Here is a 24,577-nt window from a genome sequence, read left to right as displayed (position 1 = left end):
AAACCCCCCCGCAAAGAGGTAGAGACGGAGCCAGGGTCCTTGAAAACCAATAATTTATCAAAACGCCGCTTGTGTATGCCGGGGAGGGGGTGGCGACAGACCAGGCAGCGGTGGGCAGGCGGCAGGCGCACGGGGCGGGGAGGGAGGGAGGGTGCCTGGACGGTGGGGGCGGCTGGCCGGGCCGCGGGCGGGACGGGCCCAGGCCGTGCGGGCGGGAGGCTAGACATTCTTGCCGCGCAGGCGCAGCTCGTGGCGCCGCAGGTGGTTGTAGAGCGACTGGACGTAGGTGAAGACGCACTTGGGGTCGGGCTTCTTGCCCATGATCATCATGTCTTCCACCTCCACCAGGGGCACGCAGTCTACCAGCATCCTGCGGGAGGGGCACAGGGCGGCGGTCAGCGCCGGCGGGGGCTCGAGGGGTGAAGCCCCTACTGTGAGGTCTTCTCACTGCCAAAGCCTGCTGGTCTTCCACTCTCCGTTGTGGGTTGAAGGGAGAAGGTGGGGGGATGGGGGAGCCTTCCAAGAAGGCAGGGAGCCCCAAGCTCCACTCATCCAAGCCTGGAGGCACTTTTGCGGGAAGCGAGGCCAGGCTGGTGGAGGGGGAGGTGTGGGGTACAGGTCTCTAACTCCATCCCTGGGGAGGTCCTGACCACAGACCCCTCCCACTCCTCTCTGGAGGGCCACCCCCTGCTCACCCTGGTGGCACACGCCAGGGCCATTGCACCCTGGGGGGCCTTCCCCTGGCAAATCTTTCCCTGCAGCCAGGCCTGCCCCAGTGACACTCCGAGCCCCGGCATCTGCCAGTTCTCTGGCCTGGTACCTCCCGCAGGGCTGAAGGCACACCACCCCTCCAAGCCCTGTCCTTGCCCCAGGGGACAACCCTGCTGTGAGAGATGGCCAGGGAGGAATGTGGGTTGGAGGGGGAGGGGCAGTTCTTTAACCCTTATTACCCCCCTTTGGTTGAGCAAAGGAGGCAGATGAGGGTTCCAATCAATATAGACAAGACCAACTACATCTTGCTCAGGGGGCGGGACCACGCTCTGTCCATCTTCCAGAGTGTTGGCTCTCTTTACTGACAGGGAGACCGAATCACAGAGTCGTTTGTTTAAGCCCCATTATGTGCAGGGCTAGGCCTGATGGGGCCCAGGCCCCCAGCCCAGGGTGTTGGCACCTGCCTGGAGCCCCCTCTTCCCGACAGCAGGAGCCCTCTCCCTACTCTGGGGTGAGTTGGCTGCAGCTACTAAGCAACCGACAGCGTCAAACCTCTAAGGCTGTAGTTTGTGCCCTGGTTCCCCCTTCCCTCCTCTCCCAGAGCAAGTCCCGCCTCTGCCTTTCTCCCTCCTGTCTGCCACGCCTGGCCTGGTGTACAGTAAGCACTCAGCCAGGGTTGCGTGAGTTTCCCTGGGCCGGGAAGGCATACGGGCAGGAAGTGCCCCTGTTCCCAAGACACCACAGGGCCAAGGTCCTGAGCTCCCCAGCATGGAGCATGGCACCCCCAAGTCCCCAGTGCCTAAAACTGGAGGCCTGGGCGGCTTCCCTGACCCCCCTTCTGCCTCCCCAACTGGATCCATCAAGAAGCCTGTCCTACTTCTCATTAAACTTCTCCAACTATCTAATTCACCCCCTTGCTCTCCATCCCCCTTTCGAGGATTGTTCTAGAATGCTAACCAGACCATGTACATCCCTCCTCTGTTTGGAAAACTTTGATGACTCTGGTCCTTAGGAGGAAGTTCCTCTCCCGACCATGGCCCCCACCATCCCCTCACACCCAGATTAAACTTCCTTTCCCGGGGGTGCCATACACCTCCTTTCTTGTGTCTTCAAGGTCAAACCTGGGACCATGGCAGGGCTGAGGCCTACGCCCAGCTCACTGCACTCCCTCCGAGAAGCAGCCTGGGAGGAAGGCGACCTTTGCATCCGGCCAGGCTCTATTCCTGACCAGCTGTGGATGCTAGACAAAGCCCTGCCCTGTTCTGTGACTCAGTTTCCCCATCTTTATAGCAACAGAATAGTCATTCTTGACCTCATTTGAAACCTTGGAAGCACTTAGGATGAGTGAGAAGTTCTGACTCTGTGGGTGATGTGCTGTGTGCCCCTGGGGTCAGCCTGCCCCAGAGTGGGCTTGTTTTCCCAGCTGTACTATGATGGGAGGCAGCCTCTTTCTGTCTCTTCTCCCAGCTGTGGCTATCTCCCCAGGGATCCCAGCCTCCCCACCCCCCATGTGGAACTCCCTCCCACCCCTGGTGTCTTCCCTGGAGACCTTATAAAGCCATTGTTGACACTGGGACTCACGGCTCAGGGCTCCAGCTGCCCTAGTGACAGGCCAAACACCAGGCAATTTGAGCAACAACACAGCTGAGTCACACTTTCCAGCTGGATCCTGGCCGGGTTTGGCCCCTCTCCTTCCAGGCCAGCCTGCTGGGCAGCAGCTCCCAAGCCCATATATGACCTGGGGACAGCACCAAGCTCATCCTCTCCTCACCTGCGCAGCTTCTCTGAGTCTGTGTGCACGTGTGGGCTGCCCCCCCGCAATGGCTCCAGGCCCCGAGGGGCATCTAGTGCACCTCTAGCTCTGTCCCTGACTCAATCCCCTTGCTCCCTCTGGGTCTCTGTCTTTTCTTTTCTTTACAAAATGGGTAGGAAACCTGATGGGGCAGGTAAAGGGCCACTAAGGAGGGGGGCGGAGGGGTCAGGAGCTCCAGTTTCTGGCCCAGCTCTGGCCTAAGCCCCCTGGGACTCTGAGCCTGCCCCTCTCCCCCTTGGAGCTGGTCTGGAATGGCCAGTCCGCTCAGGATCGGAATTCTCTACTGTGGCCCTGAGCTGAGGTGACCAGAGAGGAAATGCCGCAGCTGGCTGAGGGATCCAGGACCCCAACCAGGAACATCTTCCCGTCAAACGGACCAAGGTCCTGAGCTCCCCAGCATGGAGCATGGCACCCCCAAGTCCCCGGTGCCCAAAGTGGAGGCCTGGGAGGCTTCCCTGACCTTCCCCCCACCTTCTGCCTCCCAACTGGATCCATCAAGAAGCCTGTCCTTCTACTTCTCATTAAGCTTCTCCAGCTATCTAGTCCACCCCCTTCTCCCCATCCCCCGTTCGAGGATTGTTCTAGAATGCCAATCAGACCATGTACATCCCTCCTCTGTTGGAAAACTTAGATGACTCTGGTCCTTAGGAGGAAGTTCCTCTCCGGACCATGGCCCCCACCTTCCCCTCACGCCCAGATTAAACTTCCTTCCTTTCCCGGGGGTGCCATGCTCTCCATCTCTTGCTCCCAGCCCGGGCCATAGGCTCACCCCGTTGTCTGGGGCTCCCTTTCCCTCCTTTAGCCTGAACGTTGTCCTTCCTATTCCAGCCCCGTGTGCGCTTTTTTCAGAAAGCTGTCCCGGACCTGCAGGCTGGGCCAGGTGCCTCCCCAGGGTCCCTCCTGTGCCTCCTCCATCTCAGCCCTGCTCACCTGGGTCACCACTGCCTAATTAGGGCTCCTTCTGGCGCTTCTCAGGGCCCCCCTGCCTTTACCACCCCCCTCCCAGACCTCTCTCTGTGCCCCCACGGAGCAGATTTCGGCGGGCGAGGCGGGCGGGCGAAGAGGCGTTTCTCACCGTGGGGCCCCCGAGCAGGGGTTAGGACTTTTTGGTTTTTACCAGCCCCTTCTGGACCAGACAGCGGTAGAACTCCTGGATGTACGTGTACACGCACTTCCAGTCGGGCTCTCGAAGCCGCACCATGTCCTCTGTGTCCAGGAGCTGCGGGCAGTCCGCATGGGTCCTGGGGAGGGGAGGGGGCCGGGAAGGGGCCGGGAGGCGGGGCCCGGGGGGGAGGGGGAGAGGGGGGAGAGGCAGAGAAGAGAGAGGGGAGTAGAACAGAGAGACACACACATACACAGAGACATGAGTTCAGTTACATTCTCAGTGCCGCAGTCTGCCAGCCCCCCGCATGCCCCCACCCCATCGTGGACGTGCCGCTCACTACCCATCACTAATGGTGTGCGATGCAGACAGGGGTGGGGGGCCAGACCAGTCACAGGTGCAGAGAACTATTGGGGCAAGCGGGGACGCGGGGTGGGGGGGCGATGACGTGGGCGCCCCAGGTTGGAGAGGAGGGCTGTGCCCCAGGGAGGGGGGGTGAGGGAGGCGTGAGAGGAGAACCAGAAAGAGAAAGGCAGAGAAGAAAGACAGATGGAAGAGGGTGCTGAGGGTGAGGTGAGCAGACGGGGCAACGATTCCAAAGTGGAGGGCTTGCTGATCTCCTATATAAGCCTCTGGCAACACCTATATAGGCTGGGCGGGCACGGCGCCCGGGCCAGGAGCCCCCTTTTGGAATCTCCAGCTGGGATCCCGTGGGAGCAGGAAGCTCTGGTGGGTGATAGTGGGAGGAGAGGAGGACAGAGAAAGGGAGAAGGGGGCAGAGGCAGGATGGAGGGGCTATGGACAGGGCCACCTGGTGGGCCTTGGCCGGGCTGGTAGGCGGGCCTGTGGCTCCTTCGTTCCGGCGGGCACCTGGCACACTCGGCATCGGGTGGGCGGGATGGAGAAGGACAGGGGCTTCTTGGGGAACCGGGTCAGCCACTGTCTGACAGTGCAGCTGGCCAGCTTTTGGGGGGGCCTCGGAGCAACTAGGCCTGGCCCAGAGGCCCAGCCCCGGACGCCCAGCCAACACCAGCAGGGCTGAGGCCCACACTTACTCGGCGGAGGAGAAGGCCACCTCAAAGTTCTGGCGCCGGTTCTGCGGGCTGAGCTGCCCGTAGTCAAAGGCCTCGGGGAAGAAGTTGTGCACCAGCGCACAGAAGGCCATGCCGTCGCTCCAACTCGAGGAGAAGTTCTGGATGTCCACGTGCTACGGGGTGGTGGGAGGAGCGGTCAACCCCCTTCTCCCCCACAGGCCTTCTACCCCCAGGATCTTGGCATTTAGAGATCAGAGAGGCCCTGCAGCTTGTCCAAGGCTGCACAGCAGGTGAGCAGTGGGAACATGAGCCTCCTCCCACTTAGTCTGTCCCCTCGCACGGCTGCTACTTATAGGAACAGCGCGACCAAGAGGCCCAGCACCACCCAGCGAAGGCCATGTCCCCATCACTCCTTTTACTTATAGAAATCTTCCCAGTGCCCCCCAGAGAGAGCACGGAGGAGGGGATTCCAAGGGTTAGGGGCTGGCCCTGCCACTTAACCACCCATTCTGGAATCTAGGGCGCGTTTTGTGCCCTCTCTGAGCTTGTTGCCACATCTCATTAGAGAGAGGGCTTCCCATCTTCACTGCCAAGCACGCTGGCTGCGAAGGGTACAGGTCGGTGAGAAAGTTGTGCCAAGAGGCAGGTGCCCAGCTGCAGGCTGGGGATGCCGCCCGCCGCCTGGCCTCACCTCGTAGCCACGCGTCTTAGCTCTGCACCAGTCCAGCAACATCTGCTTGATGCTGTTGGCGTTGGGGACCCCAAAGCTGGTGGAGCGCTGTACCGCTGCACGGGGTCCGCCAGGGCTGCTGCAGGGGGGTGGGGGGTGGGGGAGAGAGGCAAGGGTAGTATAGGGATCTGGATCACAGGACTATAGGGGGACCGCTTCTGTCCGCCCATCGCTGCCCACCCCCCACCCCTCTGGTCACTAGACCCCACCCCCAGTCCCCACCCTCCGCTGCTCACCCCGCAGCGCCCTCCTTTTCCAGCTTCTCAATCATGGCCTTGCGCGCCTGGGAGGCAGAGGTCTTGGGGAGGCTCTGCGCCTTCATCAGCTCTTTCTTCTTCTCGGCCTGGCGTTTCTCCAGCGCGGCCAGGGTGCTGGTTCGCGGGCTGGTCTCGTCCTCACGGTCGAAGATACTGGGGGATGGGGAGGCGACTATTAGGGTGCTCCCAAGCCTCAAACCCTACTTGCCAGGTCGCAGGCCACACCCTACACTGGAGGTCGCCTCATCACACCCATTTCACAGAGGAGTACACCGAGGCGCAAACGAACAGAAGATGGGAGCCAAGTTCTTTACAACAGACTTGGCCTCCAGGGAGTTCTCTGAGAAGGCTGATGGTATTGTTAAGTTCCAGGTGAGTTCAGATTTTGGACACTATCAACTAATGATGATTGGCATAATAGTAACGGTAGCAATAACAATAGTTCATGATGTCGGCCTGCAGACTGAAGGGTCCCGGGGTTCTATTCCGGCAAGGGCACGTACCTAGGTTGCAGGCTCCCAGCCCTGGTTGGGGGCATGCGGGAGGCAACCAATCAATGTGTCTCTCTCACATCGGTCTCTCTCTCTCCCTTCCACTCTCTCTAAAAATCAATGAAAAAAATATCCTCAGATGAGGGTTAAAAAAGAAGAATACCTCATGTCTACTGAGCCTGTCCTGTGTGCCACTTAAATCTTTACAAGAGAAGAGAGGGACCCTTCTCATCATAGTGATGAGGAAACGGAGGACCCAGTCCTCAGATGTCAGAGGGCCTGGCGGACAGCGCAGGAACTGGGGGACCCAGGTCTCTCTGACTCAGTCCCTGGACCCCTCTGGTTCCCAGCCTGAATCCTGATTCCTGTCCCTGCTTTCTATCAGCCCTGACATCTCTGTAACATAGATAGAGGGGTGTCCCCCTCCCTCACGGGTGCTCTGTGACGTGGGATGTGGTCGGCCGACACCGGGAAGTGGCAGTGCCACCGGGCAGCTCAGTGAGGCAGATAGTTCAGTGCTATTGGTGCCACTCAGAGCTGTGTGACCCGGAGCACAAGTCTCTGGCCTCCCCTGTGGTGCAGTTGAGGATTAGGTGAGACTACAAGGCAAGCAGAAGCGGTCTGATTCTTACTCTAGCCTTATTACCCCCCAGCACCTCAGTCTACCCGTCTGTGGAATGGGTGTGCAGTGAGGTCCCTGTGATGCTGACTTCTCTGAGGTCTGGGGGTGGGTACCTGCGCTCACCTGCCCATCTTCTTGGATGATGAGGAGGAAAAGGTCTTGGTTTGTACCACGGTGCTGCCACCACCATCTGCGAGAAAAGGGAACAAGAGCAGGGTGAGGCCGGGTTGGACGTGAAGAGATGGGGTGGAGGTCTGGGGAGAAATGGCAGTAGCCACAGGCAGAGAAGAGAAAGTGACAACTGGACAGAGAAACACACAGACAGAAATACGAAGAGAGAGTTCGAGGAAGAGCCTGAGGAGGCGGGCGGGCAGGTAGGCACAGGGCGTCGCCAGGTGGCCTTACTCTCCGAGCGCCTCACGAAACTCGACTCCACCGTGGTGGTGCGAGCTGTCCGTGTGCCATCATCTGGAAGGGCAGGGACGAGAGGAAGGATGTGAGCAGCACAGGGGCCAGGGAGGTGGGCGTGTCCCCGCCCTGAGCCCCGATTGGCTCCTTACTGGAGTGGACGAGCCGCTCGGTCTTGGTGACAGTGCTGACAGCTGAGCCGTCGGCTGCCCGATGGCTGTGCCGCGTGGTGGTCTCGGTGGCCACGTTGCCCCGGGCCTCCGCTGGCCTGGCCCGCGCCTCCTGCAGCCGCCGTTCCCGCTCCTTGTCCCTCTGGTCTGGGCGGGAGATGCCCCGGGCATGCCCAGAAGGGCCGCCCATCACCCACACAGCACACACGCAGGGGCACACAGGGCACATAAAATGGGGGGGAGGGCAGCTTGTTAGAAACACTGAAGACACGGGGTACAAGGAGTGGCTAGGGGTGAGGGAGTAGCCATAATTTGGCAGGGAGTGGGGGGCGTGTGGGATGGGGGTGATGGGCTCCAGAAGAAACAAGGGAATATGGAAGAGCTGAACTCACAGGAGGAGTATTTGGATCCGAAAATGGGAGTTCCTAGGGAACTCAGTAGCTGAGTCTGGAGGGAGTATCTAGATCTAGGGAGGAGCAGAGTCCAGGGAAGGAGAAACTGGGTGAGGGCCGTAGCTGAGTGGGCCTTCAAGTGGGTCTTAACCGGGAGGAGAGGGCTAGAGGAAGACATATTTAGATCCAGGGGAGGGAGAAATTGGAGGTGCCTGAGAAGCGATTTGATCCAGGGTAACAGTGGTTGGGAGAGAAGGTGGCAAAGGGGGTAACTAGGCCCAAAGAAGAAGTCGGTGGGTGGAGACAGAGGCTGAGTGGCCATCAGTGGGCCGTGGAGGAAGCAGCTAGACTCAGAGAGGGAGTCACTGAGAGTGTCTGGAGAAGCAAATGGATCTAGAATCCGAGGGAAACAATAGCTAGGTTCATGGAGGAAGTAGTAGCTTTGCCCAGAGAAGGGGAAGCTGGGTGGGAGTCGAGACTAAGGTGGTCATCAATGGACCTCAAGGAGAAAGGAGCAGCTGGGAGAAGGAGTATCTGGATTCAGGGAAGGAGTGGTTGACAGGACTGAGAGAAGCAATTGGATCTAAGGAGGTGTAGCTGGTAGAGAGAGTAACGTGGTCTAGGAAGGAGAAGAGAAACTGGTTGGGGACAGTAACCGGAGAGACGGGGGGTGGGGGGGAGACAAGCAGCTAGGGAGGGGAGTAGCTGGGGAAAGGAGGCCAAGGAACAGCTGGGTGTACGGAAGAAGCTGAGTAGGGCGGTTACTGAGCTGGTGTGTCCATGAATGGACTCCAGGGTGAGGGAGCAGCTGGGGAAGGGAGTAGCTGGATCTGGTGGGGCAGCTGGCTATCTATCTACCTCTCTTCTTTTGTCGGAGCTCACGTAGCGCAGCCCGAATGAGCTTCCGCTCCTGGAAGTCCGTCGTCTGATCCAGCTGCAGACAGAGCCCTGGTCATTGCCCACCTGGTGCCTGCTGGTCCCTGCCCCTGCGCCCCCCCGCCCCATCCCACCGGATCTGGCTGTACCATCTTGTCCAGGATGTCCTCATCCTCAATGGCCATCAGCTCCTCGGTGCTCAGTGGGCTCCGCCTCTCTGGTGTTTTGTCCACCTGGGTCTGCTCAGTGCCATTGGCCACTTCCACTGCAGCAGAGGGGGGCTCTGCTGGCTTTGGTTCCATCTGGGGTGGGGAGGGCATGGAAGTTAAGCAGGGGACTGGCTGAAACCAACATGGCCCCCATGGACACGGCACCAGGCCCTGCAGCTGCTGGCACAGCACTGGAAATAGCCACTAGCCAGCCAGACTGCCCGCCCGAGGATGGCCATGTTGGTGTCAGGCTCAGGGAAGAGGCATTGAGAGCCTCGTTGTAGGATTTTGGCCCCCTACTGGGGATGGAGCCCGCCACCTGGGCATGTGCCCTTGACCAGAATCAAAACCAGGACCCTTCAGTCTGCAGACCGACAAAGCTCCATCCACTGAGCCAAACCAGCGAGGGCTACTGTCCCTATTTAACAGAAGGGAAAACTGAGGCTCAAGGCAGCTGAATGACTTGTCTATGAGCGCAATGCAGCATGGGGCCTGAGCTAAAGCTAGCCTAATGCTTGAAGCTGAGTTCTTTCTACTGGTTCATTGCCAGCCCTAGGCAGGCTGTGCTCTGTCCTGCCAGTTTCCAAGGCCTGGGAACTCCTGGGCCAGTGCCCAGGCAGCACATTCCACCCCCGGCACTTACACCCCCCCACCCCCCCATACACTCCGAGGAGGCTGGACCAGGGCCCATAGGCTCCCGACCAGGTGTCTGCCTGGGGCTGCCCAGAGCCAAGTCCTCTCTGCCACCCACTGGGAACCACCCTCTGAGGGGCCTCCAGCCTCAACCCAGGGCATCTCCCTAGCCCTTTGCACACAAGTCCCCAGCCCAGATCGCAGTCCCTCCCCTCCTGGCAGGGCCTCGCTGTCTGCTGTAGGGTAAGGAGAGCTGAGGTGGCAGCTGCTTCAGGGAGGCTCGCCCTGGCTGGGGCAGGAGGTGGGGGTGAAGCTGGGGGCTGGGCCCTGGCCAGGGGCTGCCGGGGAAGTCACCACGAGTGCCTCAGGGCCAGGAGCCCATACCCTCTCGCCTCCGTCTTAGAGCATTCGTGCCTCAGTCCCTTGCACGGATAGGTAAACTGAGGCTCAGAGATGGTGGTGGCCCACCTAAGGTCACTCAGCAGAAGCAGAGCCTGGCTCGGAGCCTCCCCACCCCCCGGCCCAGAGGGACTTACGAGGCTGCTGCTGTGGGCAGGACCAGCAGAGGAGCGGCGGCGGGTGCTGAAGGCAGGCGGGTGGGCCACCGGGGTCCCGGCATCCTCGGCCGCCTGGAACAGGGCCTCGGGATCGGTGGCGGCCAGGAGCAGCTCACTGGGCTCCAGCTCAGGCTCAAGGTCGGGCACGAGGGGGACCCCAAGCCGCAGGCTCAGCACTTCCACCTGCCTGCCCAGTGCATCCAGCCGCCGGCTCAGCGCTGCCGTCTCTGCCCGCAGCTCTTCCGTGGCCCGGGCCACGGGCTCCACGGCCGAGACGGCTTCCTCGGCTGCCTGGGTCACCGCCACCCGGCCGGCCTCAGCCACTGCCCGCAGCTCCTCCAAGGCCCGGCTCAGTCGTTCCTCCAGGGCTGCGGTCAGCTCAGACGCAGGCCCCGGGACCCCCGGCATGGTGCTGGCGGGGGCTCTATGGCGGGGTGACGATGGGGACAGTGGCCGGGACTGCTGCCTCTGGCTGGTATGTCAGAGTCTTTGCAGCTGGTCTGAGGGCGAAGGCAAGGGCAGTGGGCCTGCCCCGCCCCTGCTGGCCTCCCAGCCCTCCACCCGCCAGCTGGGGCTGCAGCCCAAATAGAAACCTATTCTGAGCTGCCTGTGGAGGGGGCCTGGGGGAGGGGTGGCCTGCCTAAGCACTTGGACCGCTAGGCCTGGCCCTGGCCCTGCAGAAATCACGCCCGAAGCCCAGCAAGTGTGCTCGGGTTGGGAAGGATGCCCGAGGCCAGGGTCCCTGGCCCCATGGGTGGGACAGCTGAGGCAAGGAGCAAGGGAGGGGCCTGCCCGGGCCTCCATGTGCATTAGCTGCGAGGATCCAGTCTGCTGGACTCTAGAGCTCGCACCCCTCTGCCCTCATGCCATGCTGTTTCAGAAAGCCTTGAACAGATGCGGGAAATAGAGGCAGGATGTTGAGCAACCTGCTGTAGCAGGTGCCTTCTCCCTGAGATAGGCACTTGGATCCACCACAGACTCTGAGCAAGTACACGATAGGCGCGTTATCTGCTTTCCTTTGGTTCTAGATGGGGAAACTGAGGCGAGGTGGTGGTATCAGACCCAGGGCTCACTGTGACACTTCCCACCCTCCCCAAGGGCCTCAGCCATCCCCTCCCCTCCCCTCCTCGCTCCCTGCTTTATGGGGGAAGGCTGCCTTCTCGCCCTCCCCACCCTCTCCCTGTCACCCCTGAGAAGGCCCAAAGCTGTCTTTAGCTACCTCACCTCCGCCAAAGTCCCATTTAGTCCCCGGTGCAGCACAGAGGGCATTACCTGGGCAGCCGAGTGGCCTGCTGGGGATTCCTTCCCCAGCTGAGCCCCCAGCCAGCTGATCCCGGGCTCGGGGATGAATAATGGAAGGGTGCAAGGGATTCAATTCCCGTGGCACCTGCTAGGCTGCTGCCTCACCTGACTGGTGCCCCCCCGCTCCCCACCTATCTGTCCCCCTTCAATGCTTCTGCCCAGCACCCCCTCCCCCTGAAATGTTGACGCAGATGCTAATCGCTAATCTACAATCTTCTAAGGGGCCAGGCTGATCTTGGATGAGCAGATGAGCAGCTCTGAACCTCAGAGTTGAGGTCCAGTGTGAGGAAGGAGCCACCACAGGAAGAGGGGGCCCGCCTGTGCCACGCTCCCTGCCCCTCAGTTTTCCCGTTTGTTCATTAGGAACGAACCAACCAACTTTGCAGGAAGGATGAGAGATCAGCATGTGGGGAGCTTAAGGCAAACAGAATACGTTTCTGAGACAGCTAGTGGGTGAGAGGCTAGGGTCTGGCCTTAGCTGTGCCACCAGTTGGCTGTGGCCTGTGGGCAGCCGCCTTCTCTCTCTGGGCCTCAGTTTCCCACGTGCACGGTGGAAGAGGCGCGGATAGAGGCACCCTCCAGCCCTGGACCCGGAAGCAGTCTCTGTGAGGTGGCTGGTGATGGTGGAGAGGTGAGGAAGGGCTCACCTTAATGCTGCGGCCTCCTTGGCCACCGGGAGAGGCATGGCTGAAGCTGGTGACGTGAGTGACAGCGCCCAGCCGGGCCGGTGTCCCAGGGCCGCTGATGTGGGTGATGGTACTCTTGCCCCCACTGCTGGTGCTGAGAAGGGTGGGGGGCGCCCGCAGCCCCAGCGTCAGTTCTGGAAGGGGAGAGAGGCTACTGTAGAGATCAGGGCGGGTGAGGACAGCGGCAGCCCCGGTGGATGATGTCCCCCTCGCTCCCAGAACCCCCTCTGGAGACACCCTGAGCCGTGGCCGCAGCACCTGTCCGAGGTTCAGGGCTGGGCAGCTGCAGGCACTCGTCTCCAGCCGCGGGGAGGCCTACCTGCCCGCTGGCTGCCTGTGGGCAGCAGCACCCGGCCTGTGGGGGCCTGGCCACGGCCATCCTTGATCTCAATGGTGAATGTCGTCTTCATGTTGGCCCCTGGCTCGGCAGTGCCGACAGCCACGGGCAGCAGGGCACCGGGCTCCTCTGAGCAGGCCCCGGCCCCCCCTGCTCCATTTTCAAGGGGCCTGGCAGCCAAGCCCCGCCCTCTGGGGCCCTCCTCCCGGGGGCAGCTCTGAAGCTGGGCCAGGGGCTGGGCTGTTCCTCGCTGCTCTTTGCTGAACCGGGAGGAGGTATCACTGGAGCCCGGGGTGGAGGAGCGGCTGGAGGAGGAGGCAGGGGTGGTGCTGACGTGGGAGGAGCCCGGGAGCCTTGCGGGGGTCGAGGGACCTAGAGCTGCCCGAGGTGGGCCATCCTGAGCCATAGGAGAATCAGACGTGAACTTGCGCATGCGGTCCCGCACGGAGCCGGCCCGCTGGAATGAGGGAGGTCCACTGGCGAGAGGGGTGGGCTCTAGAAGGGGCAGGAGGGCTGTCAGTGGCTGGGTGGCACAGGGACTGCCCAGAGCCTGGGGTAGTGGAACAGGCAGTACCTCGGTTCTGGGCTGGCTGGCGGGGGCTGAGCACGGAGCGTTGGCCGGGGTGGGGTCCAGCTGGGTTTGACGGTACCAGGAGGCAGTAGCAGCCCGGTGGGGGAAAAGAGGAGAGTGGATGGGGGTCCACCTCTCATAGTCTTCTCCTCTACACGTCTGCAGCCTCCCAACCCCTCCCTGCACCTCCCACAGCTCCTGGCCTCCCCACTCAGTTGCCTCTCTCTTACAGCCCCCCCTACTTCCTGCACTGACCCCAGGATGACTTGGACACTCCTGGGGGCTGGGGCCAGGCGTGGGCGGGAGGAAGGGTGCCCAGATCCTCCCTGCAGATGGGGATGGAGGACACCCCCTCTGGCCAGCACTGCCCACGCTGCAGCTGGGAGATGGGCGCACTCCCTTATTGGGGAAAAGAATGTGCCCGAGGCCCGTTGCCTTTCAAGGCTGCAGGGAGGCCTCTGGCCATGGGTGGGAGGGGGGGGACACCTCAGGGCCAGTGGGAGGAGTGTCGGGGACTGCCTGGACCTGAGGAGGCTGCAGCTGTCTAGGCACCAGAGCCCATTTCCCAGGCAGGGAAAGAGAGGCCAGAGAGAGGGAAGGCAGATGCTCGCGGCTCCCCTTGCTGGGACCCTCACCTGCTCTCTTTGTGCTGGAAGGGCCTTTGGCGGGGCCTTGGGCCGCAGGGGGCTCTGTGGGGGCAGGCAGGAGCTGTAGGGGAGACACGGCATGGGCAGGGCCTGACTCCCCGACCAAGGAGCCCACCTGCCTGGCATCCCTCCCCATCATCCAGACTCACCTCGTTGACCTCCTGTCTCTCAGGGCTGCGGGGGGCTGCAGACTCCTGGGGCTCAGGGCTGGCGGCCCTGGGTGGGCTGGCGGCCCTGGGTGGGCTGGCGGCCCTGGGTGGGCTGGCGGCCCTGGGCGGGCTGGGGGGTGGCTTGGGGCTACGCAGAGCCTCAGCGGCAGGGCCCTGGGCCTCGGCAGGCTCTGGCGGAGGCTCAGGAGAGGCAGTCGGGGGGGAATTGTCAGGTGAGGCAGGTGAGCTGGATGTGCTCCCAGGGGGCACCTGCAGCAGGAGCGTCACGGTGGTCACATCCCGACTGGTGACTTCGGGGGGTGGCTCCGGGACCTCTGCCCGCTGCTCCCGTTCCTCTGGCTCTGGCGCCTGCGGAGGACCCACAGGATGCAGCCAAGGCTCCCCGGCTGGCAGGTGCTCAGGGCAGGGCATGCAAAGCAGAGGAGCCGGGCACGGCTTCCTGCAGACCCACTGGCACCGGCGTGGGCACTGGCACGCTACGGGCAGCCCTGACCCTCCTTCCCAACATCTTGGTGTTGCCTAGTCACGGGCAGTTCAGAGAACCCACATCCAAATGCCAGGGGGTGGGGACGGCAGGACACCTTCTGGGGACTCCCAGGCTCAATCGGTCCCTGGAGCGGAGGTCCCTGAACACTGGCCTCCGCCTGGTTAGTCAGGGGGGAGGGTGGGTGTCCTGCCAGGGACCCAGCCGCCTCTGCTGGCCACTTAGGGGACCTTCATGGCCTGACCTCTCCCCCCCACACCCTGGAGAACAGAGTCCACTCTGTGAACAGTGCTCCATGAGTCAGCTCGGGCCCGCGATGCCGGCCCTATAGGCCAAGGTAAGGATGTGGGCTGTCTGGAGGGGGAGGGGCAGCTGCAAGACAGGTTTTAGCCGGGGAGGTACCAGGGTCAGATTGCATTTTGGGGGATCCCCTGTGTGCTGAGTGGAGGCCGAATGGCTGGCGTGAGGGTGGAAGGGCAGCAGGGAGGTCAACGAGGGTGGTAATGGGAAACGGACAGGAACCTGGGAGCAGTGCGGGCAGGCTGGCTTTGGGGGGAAGGCCTGGGTATAGACAACTGGGAAGTGGGGGGGGGGGACATATGGCCAGAGGGTGCCTGGGAGAGTGGGCAGAGCCTTGAGATAGACTCCTAGTGTCCCCCAAACACTGCTGGGGGCCCTTTTCAGTCAAGTACCAGTTTAGCAAAGACACAGGTGCTCTGGGCTATTGGCATCTGGGGGCACAGGGCCCTGGGCCCTCCTCGCACCTTGGCCACCTCTCACCTCACACCGCTCCAGCCTCTGTGCGGCCTGCCCCTTGCTGTCCTCTCTGGAGCCTCTGTTGGAACGTCCACCGCACAACCTCCCAGCCAAGGTGGCCGCTAAGGGAGAGAGGGAAACTCTCAGGTGAGTGGCCGGGTGGTGCTACGGGCAGCAGGGGTGAGGGGTGGGGGTGGGGGTCCAGGGCAGGCACGTACCTTCAATCTCCTGGGCCCGGACACGGCGGATGGCAGCCCGGATCAGCTTGCGTTCCTCATACTCACCGGCCCCTCGCAGCTGTGGGTGAGAGGCGGGCCACAGGGATTGGGCCACGGAGTCCAGGGCTTCACCTGCCCTGCCCCCAGCCCCTGCCCTGGCCTGGGCCTCACCAGCGCAGTCAGCTCCTCCACATCGTTCATGGACTCCAGCCGCCCTGCCAGCTGCGCCAGAGCAGCCCGCTGCTCGGCGTCTCGCTGCTGAGAGCTGCAGGGATAGCAGGCCTGTCACTCCCACTGCCATGGCCAGGTCATGGAGGATGTGGGCTGAGGGCAGGGGCCAGGACAGGGTGCCCAGAACCTTGGCAGAGGGGCATGGAGCTATGAAAACCCTTTGGCTACATGCTGGTGCCTGCATGCCCGTGGGTGTGAGCACTAATGTCGCACACTCAGACATGCTGTCCGCATGGGCGTGGCCGGGACACCATGACTGGCATGTGGTCCATGCCCACAAACATCCCTATGTATTCCGCCTGTACTGCCATGTGCACACCCATGTGCCTGCCTGCACCACCTGAGCTGAGCCCTGGCACATGCTCCCCGCACCTGCATGTCCACGCCCCCCCCCCCCCCACACACACTCACTGCAGCCAGTTCTCCTTGTTGTCCTGCCGCTCAACACGGAAGCGTTTGGATGCCAGGGCCTCCTCCTCTCGCTCTAGCTCCTGCCGCTGCAGCTCCCGGATGGCCGAGCGGATGCGCCGACGCTCTGCCAGATCCACGGTGACCTCCAACTGTAGGGCAGGCGGGGGCGAGAGGCAGGTCATTTGGGCTGCCAGGGGCGGAGGGCGGGCACCAGCTGCCCACGGCTCGGCCTGTGGCACAATGAGTGATCTGTCTCCACACCCGCTGCCCCAGGCCTGTCACGGGCCCGCTCGCCCACCCACCCAGCATGTCTGGGGGAGGCCCAGCTCACGAAGCCTGGGCTTTTGGACAGCCCGCCATGATTCACAGAGTGGGCAGCCAGCAATTGGCCACCTGGGCCAAGTGCTAAGCCGGGCACGCCTTCCTTTGACTCCTGCCTCTCAGAGCCACTCATCAAACCCCTGAGAGCCAGGGACTTATGGGAGGAGGAGGAGGAAGAGGGAGGCCATCCTCTGGGCCCCTAACAGTGTCCCTGGGGAAGAAAGGTTGATTCAGGCAGCTGAGCAAGAGAGACTCCCATTGTCTAGCCCCAAAGTACCACAGCCCTGCTGGGGGGGGAGTGGGGGGGCAGCCTCACCCACATTGGACAGATGGGGAAACTGAGGCAGGGGCTATTGTTTTCCCTGCACTGGCCAGGCCTCGCCACCATTGAAGGGGTGAAAGGGCCCAGAGTGGGAGGGCCACCCTCCCAGTGCATGCACTAGGGCTCACCCAGGGTGTCCAGGGACGACAGGTGCTCCCACAGGTTCCTGAGCCTCTCAGTCCCTGGGAAGTTGGGGTGGCTGGTCTAACCAGGTCTAGGAAAGGGCACCTTCCCTTATCTGGGGAGCGTCAGCCAATCGTGTGGCCTCCCCCCGCCCCCCACGGTGCTTGCCCCAGGGCCCCCAGGAAGATAATGGCAGAGATAAGCCTCCAGTGTGGGTCTGAGCCAGACGGGAACAAGTATAGAAAAGGTGATTTCCTCTGCCCCCACCCCCAAATCACTTAGGACAGTGATGGCGAACCTATGACACGTGTGTCACAGGTGACACTCGAACTCATTTTTTTGGTTGATTTTTCTTTGTTAAATGGCATTTAAATATATAAAATAAATATCAAAAATATAAGTCTTTGTTTTACCATGGTTGCAAATATCAAAAAATTCCTATATGTGACACGGCACCAGAGTTACATTAGGGTTTTTCAAAATGCTGACATGCCGAGCTCAAAAGGTTCGCCATCACTGACTTAGGAGTAGGGCCCTCTACCCCCTTCCTTTCTAGCCTCCTCCCTGATCATGCCTTCCTGCTCCATGGGGGAGCTATGGGGTGTGGGGGGTAGGTTTCAGCAGGGAGTGTGCGCTGGCCCAACTGAGCCATGAGCTCACTTGTCCCAATCTGAACAGAGCAGGGGAAACCCGGGACAGAGTCACTTCGGGTTCCTTCAGGCTCCACATTCCTGGGAATCTGTGGAGGGTCGGGCCGGAATTCCCAGCGGACTCTAGCAGTCTGGTCCTGGCGTGGTGGTCAGGGGCATGTCCTTAACCTCTGTGTCTTGGTTTTCTCACGTGCCCGATGGAACAATGCCTCCCACTCAGGGTGGTGGGTGGGGATGGGGACAGCTAGTCTCCCCACCCCCACACCTGCCACGGCTTCAGCTGCAGTGAGCATCACCCCCCCAGACACTTAGGAGGAGGGAGAACTGAGGGCAAATGAGTACAAGACACCCAGGTATCAGGAATATTTATGAAGAATCTGTATGCCGGATCCTGTGCTGAGCCCCTCACTTGTCCTAAACTCACAGAAACCCTGGCACTTTATTACTCCCATTTGACAGATGGGAAAACTGAGGCTCCGGGAAGAGAAGCGATTTGCTTATGGTCAAATGACCTGAGCCAGAATTTGAATCCAGGTCTCTCTGACTCCAGGGTCTGCCCTGGGCTGAGGATAGGTCTGTTGCTGGGGTCTGTCTGCCACGGTGGGTACCTTGAGGGCCTTGACAGTGTGTTGGGGTCCCCTTCTAGCCTGGACTAGAGATACCTGTAACAGGTCTAAGGGGGAGGGGGCTATGATAGCAGAGGGAGGGAGAATGAAGCTCACCTTCCCACCTCCCAGTCCTGGCCTTGCCTCAGGCACAGAGCCCTCTGGGGTACACTTGGAGGTGGGGGCCAGAAAAGAGCAGATCCAGCCCCCCCAATGCGGAGGTAAGTAGGCTTAGATGTAATGACTAGCCCTTTGTCTTCTGGGTCGCCCTTCCTCCAGAGGTGGGGTCCTTGTCCCTGAAAAAAAGCCCAAACTTGGCCACCTCTGCAACACCTGGGAGCTTCAGTGTCCTCATCTGGAAAACGGGGGCCTCCGTTTGAGCCCCCCCAAGTGGGTAGGGCAGGGCTGGGGGATGAACAACTTCATTCCACTGGCCACCCTCCAACATGACCCTTCCTTTGGGCCTGGAGGCCAAGATCCGCCCCCAGTGTCCCTGCTGTGTGTCCTGCCCTGGGGGCCCCTCTGGCCCCACTGCTGCGTGTGGAGGGGGCGTGGGAGGGAGGGAAGGAAGTACAAAGCGCCATTGTCCACCAGGGGGAAGGGGAAAGGGATGGGGCGTTTCCGAACCTGCCCCGTGCAATTCTCCGGGGAGGAAGGAGGGCGCTTCCTCCTGGGCAGGGGGCGGGCCTCTGGGTACTTTCTGCCCTCGCTGCTGGGGGCACCCCACAGGCCCTGGCGTCTCCCCACTAGCACAACGGGGGAGACCCACTGCACTGGGCCTTCCTTCATTCCCATCTGGGGGACCCGCTGGCAGTGGAGCGAGGCCTCGCCAGGGGGCGCTGGTGGCCCGCAGACTCCCGAACCGCCGACCCTTCCAAGGCCACGCCCCCATCCAGCCTCACGCCCCGCCCCCAGCCCCGCACTAGGCGCCCAGGGGGAGGCAGACGGGAAATACCGCGATACCGGCTGCTGTTTTTTGGTTAACCCTCACCCGAGGGCATTTTTCCATTGATTTTTTTTTTTTTTTTTTTTTTTTAGAGAGAGTGGAAAGGAGCGGGGGAGAGAGAGAAACATGGATGTGAGAGAGACACATGGATTGGCTGCCTCCCCCACGCTCCCCGGCTGGGGCTGGGGATTCATGCCCTAGACCACAATCGAACCCGGGACCCTTCAGTCTGCAGGCTGACGCTCTACCCATTGAACCACACCAGCAGGGCCCGGCTGCTCTCATAGCCTCCGCCACGGGGAGGAAACCGAGGTTCACAGATTGCAAGCAGCTCCCCCAGGCCTCCCCGCGAGTGAGTGAGTGAATGTCGGAGTCCGAGCTCGAACCCGAGACCGCGGCGTCCTTAGGTGCCCCCATCCAGCCCCAGTCCCCGCCCGGCCGCAGGAATGTGCGGGAGCCCAGGCCGGAAGCGGCTCCCGGGTCCCCGAATCGGCCCGACGCCGGGGCGGGGGCCAGCTTTCCCTTATAAGGCCCGGGCCGGCGGGGAGGAGTCCGGATCGGGACGCCCCCGTTCCTGCCACGAGGCCGCCGAGGCCGGGCCGGCGCGCGGGGCGGGACCCTCGGGGAGAAGCTATGCGCGCGTCCCGCGGTGGAGGCACCGGCCCGGGTGGCAGAGACCTCGGGCGGCTTCAGGGTCCAGGGGTGAGGGGCGGGGTCCTAGGAGTCCCTTCCCGGGGAGGGGGATAGGGGTGGGCCGGCTGCAGCCACGCGGCGGCTTCCCTGAAACTCTTCCGGCGCCCAAATCCCAAGCGGGTGGAGCGGGTGGCGGCTGGAGGACCCCAAGCCCCGGAGGGAACTCCTAGAGGTGGAGCTGCACGGGGACCTGGATTTCTCGCTGGGAGGCTCGGCCTCGCCGACCTCCATTAGCATTGCGACTTCCTGAATGGAGGTCGAACTGACCTTTGGAAACCCAGCCCATACCCTCCAGGCTGCGCGCGGCGGGCAGCGGCGCTGGCAAACACCTGGCGAGTCTAAGGTGTTTGCAGGTCTGAGGGCACACAGGCCGTGGTAGATCCTGGCAACGGCTGGGCACTGCCCAGTGGCTGGGTTGGGCTGGCCGGCTCCATCCCCTGCTTCCAGAGGAATGATGGTGAAGGAGGCGGGTGGGTCACCTGCCTTCTCCCAGGGAAGGTAAATCTTTAATTTCTTCCCCGGACAAGGGTCAGGGGCTGGAGGGCTGGGGCTCTGGTCCTTCATCCAGTTCAGCTGCTCTCTGCCCTTGCTGGTGGGCACATGCCTGGCCTGTTGTAATGCCCCTCGGCCTCTCTGTGCGTGGTGGGGTGGGGGGCAGGGGTTAGGGTACTCGGGAATAAGCTGGGGAAAGGGGATAGGTTGGGCTCACCCTTCCGCCTCAAGATCTGGACCCATGCCTCACTCCATCCCCGTGCCAACTCTCAGACCTAGATATTAGGTCCACACACCCATTTTATAGGTAAAGAAACTGAGGCTCAGAGTGGAGCAATGACACTAGAAGTCACAGCTCATAAGGTTCTCCAGGGTCCCCTTGGAGGTTTGTTTGGATCCTGGCACACCCTCTTCCCAGCTGGGTGCCTTTGGGCGGGTGATTTCACTTCTCTGAGGCAGAGTCCTCTTTGCTCTCAGAGTTGCTGTGTCCATTCTGGGAGATGGTGTGCCCAGCACCCAGCCTGCCCCCCTGCTGTGCCCTGGCATTATTCATCGCATCTGCTGCTATTATCATGGGGCCAGCGTCCAGGGGTGGGCAGTGCCCCGGCTGTTGCCGGGAAGAGCCCCATCTAGCCTCCCCACACTTGTGGCTGCATATGGGTGAGTCCTGAGCAAGTTACTGTTTAAACAGGTGGTAGCCGTGGGGGGCTGGGCGGGATCAGGCCTCAGCACCTGGCACGGACAGGCATATGCCACGGAGGCCTCTGCATCAACCATGTGGAACAGGCCGAGCTCTGTTCCCGTGAGCCCTCCTCCTCCTCCCCGCACCCCATCACCTCCTCTTGTCCGATGAGAGGTAGCCTAGTAGGCCCTGCCTCTCTGGCCTCACATTGGGGACGATGGGGCCACTTACCAGCTTCCGCAGGGCTCCCTCATCCAGCCCAGCTAAGGCCTCGTCCGCCATCTTGCTGGCCCCTAGCTCCGTGCGTCCCCTCCTGGTGAGATCCTCAGTGCCCGTGGCACCTAACACCAGCTCAGGGAATTCTGCAGGGGACAGACATAAGTCAGGCCTGCGGGGGCCTCTTCCAGTGCCTCAGTTTCCCCTCTTACCCATGATCATTCATTGCTGTCCTATCCTTGCTAACTGTGATGTGGCTTCTGGTTGGGAGTTGCCCTCTGCCCTAGAGTAGTGTACTGGATTGAGAAGCTGGGCCCCAGCAAGGCCCACCCAAGCTGTGATCACCACCAGGGGGTGCTCGCCAGACTCCACAGTTTCCTGCCCCACCCACCCACCCCCAGGGCCTGCCCAGCTCCACTACCCCCCAAAAGCTCAGCCTCTGGCTGTGGGCTGAGCCCATATCCAAGTCCTCGCTGCTACTGCCACTCTCATTCCCTTTGGTGACTTAGGCCTTGAAGGTAACACCCTGTCTTTCAATTCCCGAGGACAGCCCTCTGTAAACAGCCCTCTCCACGCCTCCCCTTTCTGCCCTCCCCCTGATGCCAACTGCCCTGAAGCAAGGGGTCCAGGCACCCAGCTCCTTTTGCTAAATTCACACACTAATAATCCAATTCCCCGGCCAGAAAGGTCTTAAGAAACTGACCCGGCCAACCTCTGGACTTAGACAAACTGAGGATTAGAGGGGACCCTGGATTTGCCCAGGGGGCGGGGGGGAGGAGGATCCCAAAGACCCAGAGGGTAGGGGGAAAATCTGAGCTGCCTCTGGCTTCTGAAGACCCCTTCCAAAGTGCCCCCGGGGACTCAGGACAGCCCCCTTCTGCCCCATCATTACCCATCAAAGGAGCCCCCTACATCCTGGCCCAGCCCCCCAGTGCAGCTCGTTCCTCCCTCCTGCAGCCCCAATGTTTTCCTGGCATCGGAGGGTCCACAGCCTGGTGCTTAGTTAATGTATGGGGACCGAAATGGCCCCAGGATTCCCCCATTTTGTTGATTCATCCCTCACTCAACCCTTCCCGGTCCCCAGAACAGTCACTTGTTGAGTCACCCAATCCGGTGAATGGGTCTGGGGGTGGTGGGCAGGGTCCCAGTCAACACTGTTGGTTTCGCTGGACCCTGCCAGTTCAAGTTGCTGCTGGCTTTTCCCTTCCCTGTCGGCTCGCACAGATGTCAGCCTGCCACCCTCCCTCTGTTGGAGTCCTTGCTTCTTATCTACCTACGTTGGGGTAAACCCCGCACCCCCAAGAGTGTCACCCATCACCAGATTTAGGTTCTGTGGACACTCTGAGTCTCCCCCCACCTCCATGACTTCTGAGGGCAGGGGTCCCTAATCCGTAATCTAGGGCTTCCAGGGGGTTGTAGGAAGTCCTTTTCCTCAGGTATTCCCACTGCTGGCCCACACTCTCTGTCGCACACTTTTGGGTTCCTGGCGATTGTGGGGGACCTCGGAGGAATGGGGGAACTTCCCCGGAGTGTCTGCACCCCCCGCCCAGTGGAGGTGGTGGAGCCTCCTGGCCTCCGAACCTTATCCCAGGGTTTAGAAGCCCCGCGGACGGGTGGGGGCTCCCAGGTCTGAGAGTCCCAGAACCCACGCCCAGAGATCCCGGTTCCACTCCGGGACCCGGAGGTCCGCACACCCACCTCTCAGTCCGGCTCGCCAGCCGCGCGCGGGCTCAGGTCAGGGTAGGTGGCTCGGGATCCGACAGTTGGACTAGGAATGGGTCAGGCAGAAGGCGTGACGCCTGGGATCCCAGGCCCGCGCCGCAACCGTCCTCCGGACTCTGGCAGGGCTGTCTGTCCAGCCGCGCCAGCAGCCCGGCCAGCCCCGCCCCGCGCCGCCGCGCCAGCCAACCCTGGGGCGGGTCCCGCCCACCCTCGTGCCCCATTGGGGAAATTCAATTTGCCGGCCACGCCCCTCGCGGGCCCGTAGCGTAGGGGGTTGTAGTCGTGGGACCACGGCCGCCGGGGCCGGGCTGGTCGCGTGGGCATCGGCAGGAGGACGCAGTGTTGCGCCAAAGTCCAGGAGGGCGCCCAGCGCCGGGGTAAGAGGCGCGGGATCGCCCGCGTCGCGGCGCCTTCGGGACAGCCCTCCTCTTTGTTCCCGAGACCACGTCCCCTCCCTGGACTCCGCCCCCTCCTCGCGTCAGTGGCTGGGTTGGGTCGCCGCCCCCAGGCTGCTTTTGGGGGACACCTGGTCGGGGCCACCTCCGAGGAGCGACTGCGTAATCGGCGGCATCTTGACCCCATGTTGGCGCATCTCAGGGATCCCCGCAGATGGAGCAGGATCAGTGACACGGCAACCCTCTCTCAGCCGCCACATCTTGGCGCAGACATTGCCCTCATCTGCCATGCGTCTCCCTTCCAAGCCCTCCAGGAGCTGCCTCTTTCAGTGTTGGGATCCCCAAAATTGGGAATATGGAGTTCAGACTCTCATTCAACAAATGGAGGACATTGAGGCCCAGAGAAAGCCAACATGCCCCAAGACTACACAAGGAGTCAGCCAGGGGACCCCCAGAGCTCAGACCCACTGGGGAAAGCCGCTCCATCGCCCTTGCTGGAGACCCGGGAGCCTCCCACCGGTCTCCATGGAGACCAAAAGGAGTTGGAGCCGGGGAGGTGGGGTCTGGTGTCCTGTCTGTCAAATAAAAACAATAATAGTATCACCTCATTTATGTTATTTTTATTGTTTATTTATTTAGGCAGATTCTGCCTCAGGTTTATTTGTACACATAGCACAGGAGGACACCAGCTCCATGTAGACAGCAGCCCAGGGATCACATCAGTCCTTCTGTCCTCACAGCTGAGCCTGAGCCTGAGCCTGTGCTGCAGCCACACCCGGAGCCTGGGGCTTGGTTTCAGCCTTGGCTTTGGCCTGCAGAGCCTGAGACCCTTGGCGATGCAGGCACCAGCACGTTTCCCAAGCTTGGCGTGAGCCACGTAGGCAAGTCCACTGAGCTCACGGCTGCCGCCCTTTGGGATCTTGGGCCTGACCTCCTAGGGCTTGACGAGGGCCTTGATAGCTTCTGCTCATGCGCTCGTGACCTTGGCACGGTTGGCCTACATCTTCTTCAGGCTCTCCTTGTTGTGCTTCTTGGCACAGCGCATGTTCCTCAGGAACTTAGGGTCTGCCCGCTTAAGAGATTCGAATCTTTGTGATCGGGGTTTCTTGATGCCATCTCTGTGCCATTTTGGGGACTGGTTATGTGTGGTGTGGTTCTTAGACTTGGGTGCCACCCCACCTCTACCCCACCTCTACCACCTCTAGAGGATCCTCTGTGACTACCCACACATCCACCCACCTCTACCACCTCTACCCGTATTTAGAGAGGTCCAGTATACTCTTTTTTTTTAAAATATATATATATTTTAAATATTTTTATTGATTTCAGAGAGGAAGGAAGAGGGAGAGAGAGATAGAAACATCCATGATCAGAGAGAATCATGGATCGGCTGCCTCCTGCAAGTCCCCCACTGGGGATCGAGCCCACAACCCGGGCATGTGCCCTTGACCGGTAATCGAACCTGGGACCCTTCAGTTCGCAGACCGACGCTCTATCCACTGAGCCAAAGCAACTAGGGCAATATATATATATTGATTTCAGAGAGGAAGGGAGAGAGAGGGAGAGAGAGAGAGAGAGAAACATCATCATTG

At 61.4% G+C, this 24,577-nt stretch overlaps 1 protein-coding gene across 5 annotated transcripts; it reads right to left on the bottom strand.

Moving 5' to 3' along the window:
- Positions 1-36: 36 nt before the first annotated feature.
- SMTN (smoothelin) lies at positions 37-22,722 on the bottom strand. 5 transcript variants are annotated; one of them, XM_070400128.1, is made up of 21 exons: positions 22,567-22,721; positions 20,884-21,014; positions 15,819-15,967; positions 15,348-15,441; positions 15,177-15,255; positions 14,983-15,080; positions 13,698-14,066; positions 13,537-13,609; positions 12,905-12,964; positions 12,313-12,825; positions 11,955-12,127; positions 8,756-8,908; positions 8,589-8,664; positions 7,321-7,485; positions 7,166-7,228; positions 6,884-6,950; positions 5,627-5,800; positions 5,352-5,469; positions 4,682-4,833; positions 3,600-3,765; positions 282-370 (listed from the first exon to the last, which is right to left on the bottom strand). In XM_070400128.1, exons 2-20 carry the CDS (start codon positions 20,932-20,934, stop codon positions 3,621-3,623), a joined length of 2,772 nt encoding a protein of 923 aa, XP_070256229.1. In that variant the 5' UTR covers positions 20,935-21,014; positions 22,567-22,721; the 3' UTR covers positions 282-370; positions 3,600-3,620. The 5 variants fall into 5 exon arrangements, with proteins under 5 accessions (XP_070256228.1, XP_070256232.1, XP_070256230.1 ...); XM_070400127.1 differs by lacking the exon at positions 3,600-3,765 and having other exon boundaries at positions 37-370; XM_070400131.1 differs by lacking the exons at positions 3,600-3,765; positions 22,567-22,721 and adding an exon at positions 9,985-10,077 and having other exon boundaries at positions 37-370; positions 20,884-21,010.
- Positions 22,723-24,577: the final 1,855 nt, after the last annotated feature.

Source organism: Myotis yumanensis, unplaced genomic scaffold, assembly GCF_028538775.1.
Source record: "Myotis yumanensis isolate MYYU_CA2020_CCGP unplaced genomic scaffold, mMyoYum1.0.hap1 SCAF_19, whole genome shotgun sequence".
In the NCBI taxonomy this organism is placed as follows: Eukaryota; Metazoa; Chordata; class Mammalia; order Chiroptera; family Vespertilionidae; genus Myotis; species Myotis yumanensis.
Note: the sequence above shows the minus strand (reverse complement) of the source record. Positions and strands in the feature narration are given on the sequence as shown.

Bases quoted from the DNA above. Each gene is read 5' to 3' on its own strand.
- SMTN (XM_070400131.1), bottom strand. From the start codon at position 20,934: ATGGCGGACGAGGCCTTAGCTGGGCTGGATGAGGGAGCCCTGCGGAAG. The intron at 15,968-20,883 runs GTAAGTGGCCCC...CCTGCCCTACAG, and splicing joins AGGGAGCCCTGCGGAAGCTG to TTGGAGGTCACCGTGGATCT. The intron at 8,909-9,984 runs GTAAGTCCCTCT...TCCCCACCCCAG, and splicing joins CTGCCCACAGCAGCAGCCTC to ATGGAACCAAAGCCAGCAGA.